Raw genomic sequence first — 17,204 nt, 5'->3', positions numbered from 1 at the left:
TTATCATATTATTTTATAGTTGAACACAGTCACCAATAGTTTCTTTCTTTCACTGATATCAGCCCGAATCATATTTGGATGTAACTATAACAAATAAATGACAATAATTATTTCAGTTAAATTGGTCATACCTCCCAGCACCCATGCATGCAGGAATTTCACATATTAAGAAAAATTGTCTCAACAATATATGTTTATGCTTACTTTGAGAATTGATCTACTAAGCCACTTTTAAAAAGTGTTCTGTCCATCTCCCTACTCGATCAGTAATTAAACTTTTTGTCATTAAGATGGGGAAATATTTTTTCTTCAAAATCTAATAATCAATTATTTTACATAAAATTGAATTGGTCTGCAAAAATTCAGAGAAATATTTTGACAGTCAGCTGATATAGATAGTACAGTAGCCTTAATATCAATATGTGAATTGTTGGTTTATATTCTTATGCATGAATTTATTTCCTATTTAGTCTTGGTTTTGTCAATGTCATCAGGTCAGTTCAAATAGCTTGACATAAACCTGTATTACTGCTTTTACTGCAGAACTTGCTGAATGCTCTATCTAACATGGATTTTATTCTTTATTTAACAGTGTAAAGTAAACACAAATAAAACAATCTTATGAATATCAACTTTAATTTTTACCATCATTAATTGTAATAATTTTCACTGAAAATAATTCAACAACTCAAATGATCAAGTGGTAATAAATCATTATGCATCAGCATTGACATATGAGCACATCTTATTTTCAAAAATAGACAGAGTATAAGTCAGGCACACATTTACTTTGAAATAGTTCAGAAAATACTTGTTTGTAACCATTGTATTTAACCCAAATATCCCTATATATAATTATATATAATTTTGAATTCTATTTGATAAGATTTTCAGTTTTAGTTGAAAGCCAACTCTTCTTTTCTGTGGAACAAAGTGGTTAACATAGCTGTTTATCTTCAAGGATGGAAGAAATTCTGCTAAAGAAAATCATCCCTTGTCAACTATAGTATTTGTTGGTCTGGGGTTTTTTTCAATTGCACTTTCACCCTCTTCATTTGCGAAATTTAAATATTTCAAGCATTGTCTCTGTCATCTGTCTGGTATGAATATTTTAATTTTTGTGTAGACATGGTATATTTTAGTGTCCATCCTCATTTAAGTTGATTCATTTGGCTTGCATGTGACACATTTTCTGTTTACAACTCACTAAGTTATCTGTAATAAAACAAAGAACCTGTTATAACTCATACACCTTTCCATCCCCTATTTAATTAAACTGTCTTGAAAACTCATACAGTAAAATATTTTACTGTTATAAGTCATTTAATATATATATGTGTAAAATCTTGACTTTTTCTAGCAATATGGTACAAATAGTTGATTTTATGTGAATACAACATTAATTACCAACATATAGAATAATAAGAAGACTGATCAATTATTCACACAAGATACATTTAAACATGGATTTGTATACATGTAGCTACCATATAGTCTATACATGTATGTTAATACATTTTTCATTAAAAGATTATTGTCCTTGATGCACAAACACTATGTACAATAAGCAATCACGTATACATTTTCTTTGTCATGTTTAAACTTTTATTTATAATGTTGTGTGCATTGTTAATCCGAATTTTCCCGAAGATCTACAGCATCCACTATTTCTCCCGTTAAAGAAATGTTTGCCAGTAGAAAATAAGAAACTAGTAATAGTTGTCACTTACCATGATAATGAACTAAATAAACACTTCTATAATCCAGAAACTAAAATCCATAGTCGTCTCACTTCAGCTCCGTAGAAATATTGGATGTAAACAATGTAAACAAAATACCGTTTTTACCTCCTTTCGTAAGAGAGTCATATCAAAGGGAGGTAATTAGAGTAAAACTTGCACGTTTCCAGGTGTATAAAATCAGTATTTATTTATAAACGGGTGACTTGCCTAAAGATTTTTTAATTGATTCTTCTAGAACAAATGTCATAATATAAATATGTAGTGTTAGTTAACCTTGACATGGTTGTAGAATTTTATAAAAGTGCACTGAATTGACTGGTGTTTGCATGCAAAATTAACAAGATAAAACGGGTATAAATATCAAAGGATGAAGTAAATGTAAATTCTAAATGATGTTTAAATTACAGCAAAGTGTTTTGTAGTATAAAAAATTATTGATAGAGTTTTAAGATGATTTAACATAATATTGTATTTGTATATACAAAAATTTTCCTGTTAAAATGAAGTCTAAAACCACGTGGTTTCCATAGTAACAGCACGAATAAAAAAAAAATTACCCAAATATTTTTAATACAATCTTCATTCTGATTATCTTTATATGTGTTTTTATCATTATTGTTTTTATGTCACTTTCCATATTTTTCACAAAATGCTCGATGCTTGCTGATTTTTACTCTTTAAAAGTACATTAACAGCAATTTAGTGAATTTTACTTATTTAATTTTGATAATCAGTTTAATTTATTGATTAGTCAAAGAAAGATGTAAATATAAATAATAAAATGCTTTCTTTGATGATTCATGCTGGTTATGAAGGTAGCGATCATTGCAGAAAAAATTTACATAACCCGCTAACGCGGATTATGTATTTTTTCTGCAATGTCGCTACCTTCATATCCCGAATGAATCACCAAAGAAAGCATTTTATTGTTTAAATACCCCCCCCCCCCCCAAAAAAAAAAAGAATATACGGGCTATGTTTTTATCAATGCATTATACTCGCTTGATATTTTTATAATAGTAAATACCTTTGTGCTGAAACTACATTCATCCACTAATATGAAAAATGTCCAGATTATCTGATTTGAAACGCCCGCTCTCCTCATCAGATTTCAATACACATCCAAAAATACGGGGATTTTGCATTGCATCAGCCATAATAAAGCCCAGATAACGTTGAAAAATTGCGCGAGGTGTCCCGAGTACTTCCGAAAAGATAAAAACATTTCCCATTATAAATCTCCGTAAGAAATTTGTTTTCGTTTCTGTAAACTTAAATGAGTGAAAAGGGATAATTTGTAAATGAAGATATCTCGGGTATTTTCCATTTCGTCGATTTCAACTGTACTTTTTTCACAGGTGTGTGTATTTTTATCAAAAATCATCAAAAAGTGATGGAAGCAATAACTTGGGACAGACTTTAGCTGTTGGTATAAACAATATCTTTTAGTTCATCAAATGAAAATTAATAACACAAAACCACTCTTTTTTCAAAATCATAATACAGTCCTTATGATTGGAGCGTACGCAAAGCTAAATAAGTCCGTGTTATCCCCTTTAAATAGTTTGGGCCAGTTTGCGCTTTATAGAACCGCTTTATATCGTATATACATGTAACTTAAAAATATTGAATTCATTGCTTATTATTCAGTTTTTTGCACTTACTTGTAGATTAAAACAATATTTCTTAGCCAATCAGAAAGCGTGGTATAACCAGAATCAAATTATTATAAATAAAAAAAATATAGCGTGTTTTATGAATAGTACATGTACATTTTAAAAAGATGACATTCTTCAATTTCAGTTTTCTCCTTTTTTCCTTAAAAAAATAAGTATTTGTCCCTAAATTCGGATGGCTACATAAACATAAAGATTATCATTGTAATGTGATGATGTGTGCTGTCTAAAAGGTTTTAAAAATCGACTTGCTTTTACATTGACTATAATGTATTTAATGTCCAAATTCCAGTTTTTATCGATTGTGTCACAAAAATGTAGTTTTCCTCCGAAAATTTTTCACTTTTAAAATATATTTTAAAGTACTGTGTCTTTAATAACAAATCCGCATAAATGTCACCATATATTGTATGATCAATAGCATGTGTCAATAGATCGATTTATTACCTAATCAAAGGGATTTTGTTGTTTTATTACATATTAAATATTTTGTGAGATTCATCATGCCAGAAAATGGTTTTGTCCCGTCTGCCGTATCAAAGCTGACTGGCATTGAAGTTCATGGACTGACCATGTATTTTAACCTTGTTCCAGTAGAAATTACATCATGCGAACGTGCAGTTGATGAATTCCTGGCATGGCTGAAAAAATACAAATCGCCGCTGCTTGTTGCACACAATGCAAAGTTCGATGCGTGCATCCAAGTTTCGACCAGGTGCAGACTTAAGATGGATGACTATTCAATACATCTTTTCAAACAAGAATATCCAGGAAGAGGCTCCTACAAACTGGAAAGTCTATCAACCGACCTAATGGAGCAGCAGTTTGAAAACATGCATAACGCCGAAGTCGACGTCAACATAATTATTGACAGCTCTATTGAAAAGAGTGTCAAACGTACATGGAAAACTGATAGACATATCATTTTCAACTGAAAGTGTTCTCGTTAACAATCAAAAACCGATCAACAAAAAAATATATTTGTCAAGTTTCAGTGGATTGATAAATGAACAGGTACTCTCTAAAACACAGTGCAGCAATCTAGCCGCGCGGGGAATTGGCGAATTTCACATATCTTTAGCTAGAAAACGGGCAGGAACGGAAGGGAAAAAAATATGCTGAGGGGGAAAATTACAAAACTTGACTCTGTTTGTGAAAAACTTTCCAAGTTCTACAATTTAAATAATGCACAATGAATCATGGTTAATGCATGTGATCTTACAAAAACAACGTGTTTTACATGTATCTTTAGGGTCAAGTAAGCCTTCTCTTTTCTTGTCTTCTCAGATAAAATGATCTCTGTTATGCTTTCAAATTATCCAAAAACTCATTATTACAATTTTTTTAAAAATATATTATGTATTTTTAATTAGTTTACTGATCATAAGCACTTTTATCTTTTGAAAAAAAAAATCACTTTTACTCAAATGTTATAAATGTATGAATGTGTACATGTACGTAATATCAGATAAAATGTGCTTATACTTCCACATTTTTTTTTGTTCTTTGTTTTGTTTTGGGGTTTTTTTTTAGGGGGGGGGGGGGTGCTATATAGTGCTATATTAATGTAAAAGAGAAATCCTAGACATTCATTCAATATTACTCTAAAAAAAAGTTGCAGTTTTAACAATTCTAAATTAATTCTCTTGTAAATCCTATAAGAAAATTTAATGAAAGAGATTAATAACGAGTTTTGACGTTGTACTTACAAGTATGACGTCAAATACGGAAAAGCGACAATTTTCGGTAAATAATCGGAAATATAAAATTAAATAGCAAAAAATCTAGCGAGAACACATATCAAGTTTTGAATATTTTAACAAACGATAAGATAAAACTTGAAAAATAAATTCTAAAGTTAAGGTTGTCTCTAACCTACAACCTAAAATCCCTAGCTCTATAATGTTATCTAGTGTCTGGTGCTATAACCACTGAGCCATTTCAGTCACAGCAAATTCCACTGAATGCTATATGCGACTTCAACCACGAACTTTCGGACTTGTATTATTTTTCTATTAACGTTCAATTGTTGGGATACAAAATGACATTTTTAAAGTATAGTGGGTCATTTCTCCACGTTTTCGTTGATTGAAATCGGTTTGATTTCTTTTAAACCTTATATAGACTATGACAAAAATATGGAGCTCAGAACCACTCTATAAAAGAAAAGGCATTGAATTTCTAAAATAGACACTACTTGGAGGTTTTGACACGCATACGCCAGTTTAGATCAACCTTTTCCAAATATTTAACATATGTAAGAGTTATAAATCAATGTTATGGTAAATATACTTTGTTTTCAATAATTTAGAAAGAAATTATGAGATTTGCTGACACATGTATTTTGATTTTATAGTATCTTATCTTTCCTCATAAAGGCAGTTTACACGCCTTATTCACCCATCTAATTCTTATTGTGGAAGCATCCTCAGGTAGTGAAAATTCAAAATTAATTTGTAAATAACCTTTTCTTTATGTACAGAAAATGTTGTTAGATTCGTCTAAGTTGTAAAAAAGTTATTTACAATATCTTGAAATAACTTCAATTCGAAAATGAAGGGAAAATGATCATTTTCCTATATATTTCATTAGAGAATCGTCAAAACAGCGAAAAAAACGATATTAAGTTTGAGGTGGTTTTGCATGAAAATTTAGGCAAAGTTCATAATTTTTTTTTATATATTGAAGTTTAAATGCTAACGAACGAATTGACAAATTTTCAGGGTATGTTTTCTCGTGAGATTTTTTATGGGTAAACCCGCGACCCACCTTAAGCTTTAACATAAGATATTCTTATTCATATACTTGTAAGTAAGTAAGTAAGTAAATGATTTATTATAGTGACATGTGTTTTATAAACAAATAAAGATACATATGTATATGATATAATACCTTAATGAATAAACACCCGGCCCATCGGACCTATATGTCACTTTATAAACATGAATATACAAATAATAAGTTTACGCATTGTTATTTTTATACAGGATAGATTGTCTGCACATAAAAGCTGAATATACAAATTTTGCCGTTTGTCTAGGAAAGTTAGATATACTAACATTAAGTTAAGAAAAAATCCAAAGTTTTAGCTTTGAAATTTATCAGTTTCATACATATTTATATAGAGCTCTTTTTAGGAGAATTAAATTGACGTCTAAAAATGGCCATGGCCATCGATCCTTCTCAGTATTTCGGATTAAGTTTCTTGACACCCCATAACCAGCAATTTGATGGATCGATAAAGAATATTTTTTTGAAATTTGATTTCACTAAACCAATATCGGCTTTGAATTATTTTATGTGAATTTTTTTATGCATTTTTTAAGTGAAACGGGGAGAAATGTTTTGACTGCTATTATGGTATGTTAGATCTTAAAATCTGATCGATAAATCATTCGAATAATAATCGAGTCTTAACGGTGGAGGAACTTTTATTATAATCTCTGTTAAATCATTAATTCTGGGTGTTGTACTTGCATACCCAGAACATGTAAATAGTTAGTAGCAGGGGGGAATTATAAAAGTCAATACAAGTATAATTCATGATCAATATAGAGTCTACTCTTTAATATCGCCAATAAACAGTATTTCATTACATAGTGACTTGTATCGCGATTTTTTAAAATAAAAAATGTGTTTTTACTCGTAATAATGCGATAAATGTAACTCCTTGTGATGAGAACCAAACTTTGGTACAATATGTCAGTATCTTGTTGTAACAACTTTTTTTCTTTTAAGATATACACAATCTTTCACTTAAAGTTTATTTGAAAATGATTTTTGTTACTTTCTGTTAACTGCAATAAAAATGATAATATTGCAGAGACTATATAACATACCTATGATAAAACATAATACTGAAAAACTTAAATTTAAAACAAACTTGAATTTTCACTACCTGAGGATGCTTCCACAATAAGAATTAGATGGGTGAATAAGGCGTGTAAACTGCCTATATGAGGAAAGATAAGATACTATAAAATCAAAATACATGTGTCAGCAAATCTAAAAATTTCTTTCTAAATTATTGAAAACAAAGTATATTTACCATAACATTGATTTATAACTCTCAAATATGTTAAATATTTGGAAAAGGCTGATCTTAACCGGCGTATGCGTGTCAAAACATCCATATAGTGTCTTTTTTTAGAACTTCAATGCTCTTTCTTTTATAGAGTGGTTCTGAGCTCCATACTTTTGTCATAGTCTATATAAGGTTTAAAGGAAACCAAACCGATTTCAATCAACGAAAACGTGGAGAGATGACCCACTGTACTTTAAAAATGTCATTTTGTATCTCAACAATTGAACGTTAATAGAAAAATAATACAAGTCCGTAAATTCGTGGTTGAAGTCGCATATAGCATTTAACAATGGAATTTGCTGTGACTGAAATGGCTCAGTGGTTATAGTACCAGACAAAAGTTAACATTATAGAGGGATTTTAGGTTGTGGGTTCGATACCACCCAAACTTCAGAATTTATTTTTCAAGTTTTATATTATCGTTTGTTAGAATATTCAAAACTGAATATAGTTGGAAATTGTGCTCTTGTAAACTTATATTATAACATTATATTTACATTTTCAACTGTCTTTGTCTGTGATAATATTACGAATCAATTTTGAACCCTAAAACCCAATAATTTCATAAAACATGAGTGACACAAAAAGGGGCGTGTCTTATAGCATAACCGAAAATCGGTATTGGCTGCGCCGCATAGTAAGACATAGCATGTGCTACATAAAAAAATGATTTTAAAATAATGTTGTTTTAAAGTGTACAAATTGGAAATTATATAAATATAAGTAATAAAGAATCATTCAATATCATGAGGTGATAATTTCGGTCGGAGCGTGGTCAAATCTATCATAAAGCCCGAAGGGCTTTATCGGATTTCACCACGCCCCGACCGAAATTATCACCCCATAATACTCAAAGAATGATCATTCCTTATTCCTTTTATCAAGTATATTTAGTTTGAAAAAAATAAATATGAAATGACTAAACCAAATGGGCATATGCGCTATCTTGTTTCCCCATCTTCTTTGAGCTTTTCTGGCCTATAATGGTTTTTGAAAAGAATTTTTAAATGATTTTCTCTATTTATTCCACAATATATATATCAAATGTAAAAATTCGTCCTCCATTGTGGCCCCACTCTACCCCCGGGGACCAAGATTTGAACATACTTGAATCTACACTACCTGAGGATGCTACCACACAAATTGGAGCATTTCTTGTCGAATAGTTTTTTAAAAGAAGATTTTTAAAGATGTTCGCAAAATATTTCTATGTAAAACTTGACCTTCCCCCCCATCGTGGCCCCCTTTCACCGGGACAATGATTTGAACAAACCTGAAAAAATGGTTGTTTACTTGTCATTCTTTTTGTATAAAAGCTGTATATATACATGTAACACACAGTGCTCAATGGTGAACTAAGAATTTCCTGCTTCAAAATGAAAGTATTGATTAGAGAAACCATCTTCAATGAAAAAAAAACCCCTTATCCTCATTATTGATACATGTACAAGTAAATGAATGAAAAGAATTGAAGAATTGATTAGTATGAGGAAACTAAAGCTTTATTGTATTTAATAAACAATTCTAACAATGGAATTAAAGTTGCTCACAAAAAGGCCACATTTGTTTGATTTGGATCACATTTTCACCATTGATGAATGTCTACTTAAAGTTAAATTCTTAGTAAGAATCAAAACTTGGTGGCCAGGCATAGATACCGATTTTCTTCATACTCAACAGTTTGATAAACTTTAATGAGTGAAAAGGCCAAGCACCATTTATTTGTTGCTATGTGGTCCCGTTGCCATGGTAGCAGAGGATAAAGCTGTCAAAATGGCATTTTAATTAAAGCTTATTTGAGAACATATTGTGGATAATGGCAACAAATAAGGGATTCAAATGTATTATATATGACATAAAGTATGACAAAAAATTGTCTTTTTCAACATGTTTCAAGAGAAAGACAACAAATTGATAGAGAAACATATATTTTCATAGTATTCTAAGTAAACAGGAATTTCAAAATATGGCCCTTCATTCAATTTGAAATTTAAAAGGTATTTAAAAATGTAAATTGAGAACCGTTGCTATGGTTAGGACCTGAAATAATCAGAAAAAGTCTAATATTTTGTGTCACAAAGGCATTGGAACCGGGGGGTGGGGGGGGGGGGGGGAGGAGGCTGAGCCCCCCCCCCCCTTTTTTCGCAAAGTTAGACCTAACCATTAGGCACATAGCATCATAGAGGGTTCAGCCCCCCCCCCCCCCCCCCCCACACTTTTTCTCGCAGGAAAGATAATTGTTCCTAAATTTTCCTTGAAAAGATGGAAATATTGAGATGTTGGAGTCACAGGTATACTAAGCCCCCCCCCCCCCCCCCCCCCCCCCCCCCCCCTGAATTAGGAAGGATTAAGAATTTCAAGATTTGGGGAAAAAAATTTTGGTAGATAAGATTTTTTTTTGGAACTATAGGTAACTTCCCCCCAACGGATTTGGATTTTGATGATTTTGGGAATTCGATTTTTTTTTTCCCTTTTTTTCTGTTTTTGCTTTTCAAGATTTCTGAGGATTAGTCTAGCCCCCACACTTTCAATTTGTTTCCGACGCCACTGTGTCATGTTTAAACAGGTATTATTCATAATCATAATATGATATTTTCATCATGCTGATATCAATTGTTGAGAAAAAAATCAAGTACTGGTATGTCCTTAAATTGATGCAATTTGTATAAATCAGAATTTTTACATAAAAAAAAATCTGTTGCTATGTATGGTTTTCTTTATCAATTTTTTTTCTCTGAAGTGAAAGTTGACAATATGACAAAAGTTGTTTTGTGTCTTTGATAGCTAACTTTTATTATATGACTTTGTAGCAGGTAAGATTTGCTATTTTCAGTCTTTAGCCTTAGTTACCAAAACAACAGTTACCCCTAGCAACCAATTTTAGTGTATTTTTGTGATTTACTACAAGGTCTATTCAAGTATGAAATACAAAGAAAATTGGTGACTTTGTGTGGCTAGTCCTCTATATAAGTCTTTGTTTCATACATAGAATTATGATAAATATTTGATTTTCTTTACTTTCCCTTTCAAATACTCGCACACAAACAAATTGTCATTATTGTCCACACATAAATCAAACGGATCCTCCAGATCACAGTTATCAATGTATTGGAGAAACTGTCCATTCTGATCCAGAATGTGGATAAATTGGTTTTCGTTGTCTATAGTCAGGATATGACATTTACTGTCTGTTGTGATACCACGAGGATCAAATGTTTCCTTCATTGAGGGATGACCAGTGTATCTCCATCTGAGTTTCCCGTCCTGATTAACCACCACTACTGCTTCGGCAATACAGTCAGAAACACAGATGTCATGGTTTCTGTTTTCAGTGATGTATTTAATGTTACCATTCCCTGAGTACAGAGGTTTACCTTCATCATCAAATTGAATTGTTTGTTTCTCTGTGGATCCTGAGTAACGGGCAACTTTGAATTGAGTTTCATCATTACTGTACATGGTAACCAGGAGATCACCAGTAGAGGTGACACACAGCTTACCAGGCTTCCATCCCTGTAATTTGACCAACTCTGTTGCCTCTTCATTCTTTGCTTTATACACTGACCTAGCTTTCCAGTCAGAGTACAGGAGATCCCCATCATTGTCTAAACCTATATCATTTGGAAATTTCCCTGATTTAGTGTGGACTAATTGGATAAGTGAACCTTGAAGGTTGAAGCATTTGATATCATTGGTCTCTCCACTTGTCCAGATCCTGTCCTCATTAAGACAGGTAACACTGCGTAGACATTCATACCCAGTCTCTATTGTGACAACAAGCTCCGGTTCATCCAGTAGATATCCGGATGAAGCGTTGGTTTTGTTAAGTGACAAGACATTCTCCTCTACAGCTGCAGATAATGGGGTGAGCTTTCCAAACAAACTGTTTAACTTCTCATGGTCTATTGGCTTTGGAATGAATGTTGGCAGTGATACCTGAATCTTTGGTGAAAGCTTTCTAAAGTCTCTGATCTCGGAGTTGTATTCAATGGTTGGGGCCACTTCAGTTGATATCTCAATTTTCCTTATGACTTGTAATGTTTCTTTTATGCAAGAGTGAATCAGTTTGATTTCATCCAAGTGTTTTCTTAAAACGTCTTTGTGTTTAACTTTCATTTTGCTGATTTCAGTTTTCATTTTGTTGATGATGGCGTCGATTTCTCTGTGCCATCGCTCTCCTTGTTTGGACATTTCTGTTGTAAGTTTCTCATATCCTTCATCCAGGTTGGCAAGCTGATTTTTCATGACGCGTTCCATTTCTTCATATGTTGGGAAAATATGATTTTCTATCTTTTCTATATCCATTTTTATATCTTCCTTCTTTGTCTTGTAAATTTCTGTTACCTCTTCATAATTATGTCCCTTGTGTTGCTTAGATTCAGTACAGGAAGAACAAACAAAAATGTTGTTGCAATCTTTGCACTGAAATTCACAATTATTTTGTGGATGCGTTTTGCATTTGGGATAAATGAGGGTTGATCTTTGTTCTTGGAGTTGCACAATTTCATGTTGGTCGCATCCATCTGAAATGTGTTTGCCTATACATGGCTTACAGAGGTTGACATGACAAAAGTAACAGCAGCTGTAGACTATGGCGGTCTCACAAAGGTCACATTGGTGCACATCCTGGGCACTAGAATGAGGATCCATGGATGATCTGTGAAAAAAACTTAAAGACTTATTCTTACAGTGTATTTGTTCAGTGACAATTATAAGAATTTTGTTTTAATCCTCAGTCAGATAGTGGAGAATTGATATTGTATGTAAATTCTTGATAATGATAATGTTCACATAAAATATATCCCCCCCCCCCCACCTTTCAGGATTTTTCTTTCATTCAGATGTTGATAAATGCACAGGCACATAGCATCATTTATGAAAGTTGGGAGGTGGGTAGGGAGACGAATTCAAAATGGGATGGGGGTGTGTTGTACTTCACCTATAACTTCAATTTTACTGTTCATTTTTCTATTTTTTACTACAAATTTTTACCTGGTCTCAAAAAGGGGGGGGGGGGGGGGTCAACTCTTTCATCATGTTTTCATATGTAAATTTGAGGAGCTGTCCAGAAAATTTTTTGCTGCCAACCCCACCCCCACCCCACCCCTTTGATGCTACGTACCTAATGGAAAATGCATTTATAAATCATTAGTTTATAACAAAAAATGGTTGGTATTGTTGCCATGGTTGCGTCTGGTAAGTACATTGTTCCAATGCAGAACATAAGATTCAAAACGAAAGTAGCTTACAGTGATTAGAATTACATGTTTTAATCACCATAGTTATCAACATATGTGTTGGTTAAGTGAATATGCAACTATAGATAGATTACAAACCTTGTTAACAAGAAATTACACAATCTCTAGCTGTCTGGTATGCGTGCCCAAAACATGACTGATCCTGCTCTAAATGCGACCACCTGATAAAGATGCAGGAGTTATTCCCCGTTCATCGCTATATGTTGTATGGATCAATATTGCCTGATTTGCTTATTTTTTTCCCATGAGATTTAAATATTCATTATATTCTTGAATTAAGCCTCATTTTATTAATTATTTTGATAATGTACAAAATTAGACACAAGTACGTGTAGATTTAATATAAAAAAAACCCCAATAATTATTATTATAAAAATGTTCATCTATAGTAATATTAATCATCGAAGAAAAGATATACCCAGATATGTATTTTCCCCCTGTAAAGCTCAATACCATCAAATCCAGATAAATCACCAAAGAAATCATCCGTCCGTATTGTTTGAACATGCCAGGCACGTAGCATCGTTTTTGAAAGTGGGGGGGGGGGGGGCAGACCCATTCAAAAAATTTTGACAAGCAAAAAAAAAACAAAAACAAAAAAAAAGGGAAATTTTCAAGTTTCCATAAAATTTTCAAAATCCTAATCCGGGGGGGGGGGGGGGGGGGGTAGACTCAACTATACTTCCAAAAAAATTCTTCCCTACCAAATTTTTTTCCCCTCCAAATCATGAAATTCCTAATCCGTGGGGGGGGGGGGGGGGGGGGTTACTTCAATTTGACTACTCATTTCCTTATTCTCATATCAATTTTTTACTATCTTCCAAAAAAGTGGGGGGGGGGGGCCAACTCCATTATAATTCATTTTTTATGTGTAAATTTTAAAAAATTTGTTGCTGCGAGAAAAAGTGGGGGGGGGGGGGGGGCAGGCCCCCCCTGGCCCCCCTGATGCTACATGCCTGCATGCTCTAATGTTTTATTATAACACAAAACCGCTCTCTTCTCAAATAAAAAAAGTCTTCAGCACCTAACGAGTTAAAGTGAAGATCGCGAAGGGTCTTTTTTTTAATAATTTTATTCTATTTTGTGCAAGAAGAGGCCAAGGGTCTGATCTGAGAAACACTGCATGAGTTAATATATCTGAGTTGTACTCAGCGCCTTATATAATTATATACGTTTACGTCTATGTCGGGCCCTTTTTAAAGCGATGCAAATCGATACGAATCTAAGCAAAGCGAGTATCAAAAAATCCATTGTACTAATATTAGTACGCGGTATAGTGTACAATTATAGCGTTGTTTAGTTCTATTATACTTATATTTGAGCAAGACTGTCATGCATCAAAAGTGTCACAGATATAAAAGCAGAGTAAGTATATGTAAATTATACTATATAGCGTTAAATTTCACCAGGGGTTGGTATGGCAAGCAGTTGATCATTATTCTTATATATACTTCTATTTTCCAGTGTCTTTGCCTGTGATAACACTACGTATCGATTTTGTACTATATAATCACAGGCACTTGTTTCTGAAAAAAAAATTACCCTATAGTATAATAATATTATTATACTATAGGGTAAATTTTTTTTCAGAAACAAGTGCCTGTGTATATACAATGTATATAACCCATAATACAAATGACGCCAGATTGAGGCGCCAGAGGGGTTTGCTTACTTATATTTAAATATTTAATCGTACGATGGCTTAGAATTATACAAGTAATAAGGAATCATTCTTTGAATATTATGAGGCGATCATTTCGGTCGGGGCGTGATCAAATCTATCATAAAGCCCTTCGGGCTTTATTGGATTTGATCACACCCCGACCAAAATTATCACCTCACAATACTAAAAAAATGATTCCTTATTCCTTATGTATAGATTTCTCTTCCACTGGAAAAAAAATGGGCGCGTCTCTAATTATATTTTTCAAATATATGTTTCAATTTGAAAAGATTTGATAAAGAAGATGGGTGGATAAGGCGTGTAAAATGCCCATACGCAGTCGGACAGGCTACTGAAAAATTAAAGTATCAATAAATCTGATGGGTTTTTTTTTAAATCATTGAAAACAATATATATTTAACGAATCATTGATTTTTAACCTATAGGTCTGTTCAATACTTGGAATATGTTTACTCAAACAGGCGTGTACGTATCAAAACCTGCAAATACTGTCGTTTTTTAGAACTTCAGGGCATTTTCTTTTATAGAGTGGGTCTGTGCTCCATATTTTTCTCATAGTCTAATTAAGGTCTATTGGAAAACAAACCGATTACAACAAAAACGTGGAGAGATGACCCACTATTATACATTAAAAATATCATTTTGTATCCCAACAATTGAACATTTTGAAAAAATAATACAAGTCCGGTAGTTCGTGGCCTTAGTCACACATAATATTTAAAAAGCCCACTTTGTTGTATCTGAAATGGCTCAGTGGTTAGAGCACCTGGCATAAGCTAACCTTATATATTTAGGGTTTTTATGTTACGGGTTCGATACCACCAAAATTTTCAACAATATTTTTTTTTCTTATTTTTTGTTAAATACATTAAAAACTGACTATAGTTAGAAATTTTGCTTTTTGAAAGATTTAGTATAATATATTTAAATAGATTTAATTGGGGAAAAATAAATTCAAAATTGTATTTCACTACTAAACCGAATGGGCATTTGCGCCATCTTATTCCCCCATCTTCTTTTAAAATAATTTTTTCAACCATACGAAAAAAATGATTAAATCCTGGGGGTACATTCGTATCTCTCATTGTATTAATTATGTTTGTGAAAAGAAGCGAGAAGACAATGCCTTGATTGTCGAAAAGAGAACCCCCATTCTCCCGTCCCCCTATCCCCCACCCCATCACACACACACACCCCTACCAACATCACCACCCTATTCTGTTGCAATTAAACAGACTTGTTTGCATATATTCGGATCATAATTTAATTATCTGTTAGTAAATATATATTAGGTATATACGTAATCATGATATAATTGTATCATAAATTTCAACATGTAAATATTGACGGAACAATTTACTTATCTTTAGAAATGAGTACCCGCATACGACAGCATTTATATTTATAGAGAAATATTTACATCTACCGAGTATCACTTCCTCTCTATTTTTTTTTTACTGAAACTTTAGTTAATTCATAGCACTATAGAAACTAACAGGACTGATATCGATACGCCCCGTTTACGGATTGGTCGAAACCTACAGGGACTGAAACTGACAGAAAATTGACAGGACTGAAATCTACATGCCCCGTTTATCGATTGATCGAATTAAACCTATAGCTACATGTACAGCAACCTAAGAAAAATCACGGACTGCACGAAATAATCATGATGATGTCAGACTCCAATTCCTATAGGAGACGATTTGGCTGTTTCTTAATTTTACCTAACGTACTGATTTAACAGTTATTTTATAGTTAATTTTACTTTCTTTTACAATCAATTTATGAATTTGTTAAAAAAAAGGTGTAAATTAATAAACATAAAAATGCTTTTTTAATGATTCACGCGGGTTACGAAGGTGGCGATCATTGTAGAAAAAATTAACATAACGCGCTAACGCGGGTTATGTATTTTATTCTGCAATGTCGACACCTTCATATTCCGAATGAATCATCAAAAAAAGCATCTTCTTGTATAATTAACGCAGTTTAATATAGCTATGTATACATGTGGCCGAATAATTCCAAATTGCACGCGACGTTCATCTGTTCTAGAATTAATTGTTTCCCATACCTACTATATAAGATGACACTCAACGCAAAACGGCAGTTTTTTAAACATGATTTTCAAGTGAAGGAAAATGATCTTGGCAGCCAATTTATTAATTGGGTATTTATTTGTACAGTACTGATTAATGATAAGTAGCAGAGTAATAAGACACTTAAAAACTATAACCATCCTCTTTAAACTAAGAAATCATGAATTAAAAAGATCAAATATAATCTTTATATAATCTTTACTGTCTTGTTAAAACCCGCTTACAAAGGGTTCACAGAAGCACTTCAAGAGGAAAGGGGTATTTAGACCTCCCTTTGGAAATACAAAACAAGCCTCGGACCCCCCCCCCCCCCCCCGGCAAACAGAAGAAAACCTTAAAACCTTGGACCGACCCCCCCCCCCCTTTCTCCGGAGAAAATTGTCTCGCTCCGCGCATGGTCAGATTTCTTCTTTTATATTCTGTAGGAATCTCCTCATGCAATTTTTAGTTTTTAACTATAAAAGCATTTCACATATATTTGTTATAAGGTTCGAAATCTTTCTGATCGGTGAGCAACAGCTAGTTCTGTTCTCGAATAAGATAATTAATTTAAAATGCAATAAGCCTTCTAAAAGAAGTCTACGAACAGCTGACAAGGACATCAGCTGATTTTGATTGACACCTGTCCCCTCCGCGTCTTGCTCTGTGCGTTTTTTTA

The 17,204-nt window shown here is 32.8% G+C and overlaps 1 protein-coding gene across 1 annotated transcript; it reads right to left on the bottom strand.

The window, feature by feature from the left end:
* Positions 1 to 9,847: 9,847 nt before the first annotated feature.
* LOC105349196 (tripartite motif-containing protein 2-like) lies at positions 9,848 to 12,934 on the bottom strand. The gene is made up of 2 exons (XM_034449145.2): positions 12,839 to 12,934; positions 9,848 to 12,159 (listed from the first exon to the last, which is right to left on the bottom strand). Exon 2 carries the CDS (start codon positions 12,150 to 12,152, stop codon positions 10,494 to 10,496), a length of 1,659 nt encoding a protein of 552 aa, XP_034305036.2. The 5' UTR covers positions 12,153 to 12,159; positions 12,839 to 12,934; the 3' UTR covers positions 9,848 to 10,493.
* Positions 12,935 to 17,204: the final 4,270 nt, after the last annotated feature.

The sequence above is a fragment of the Magallana gigas genome, chromosome 4 (genome assembly GCF_963853765.1).
Source record: "Magallana gigas chromosome 4, xbMagGiga1.1, whole genome shotgun sequence".
Classification (NCBI taxonomy): domain Eukaryota; kingdom Metazoa; phylum Mollusca; class Bivalvia; order Ostreida; family Ostreidae; genus Magallana; species Magallana gigas.
Note: the sequence above shows the minus strand (reverse complement) of the source record. Positions and strands in the feature narration are given on the sequence as shown.

What these genes read in the sequence shown, in the direction of transcription:
- LOC105349196 (XM_034449145.2), bottom strand. Translation starts at nt 12,152, where the DNA reads ATGGATCCTCATTCTAGTGCCCAGGATGTGCACCAATGTGACCTTTGT.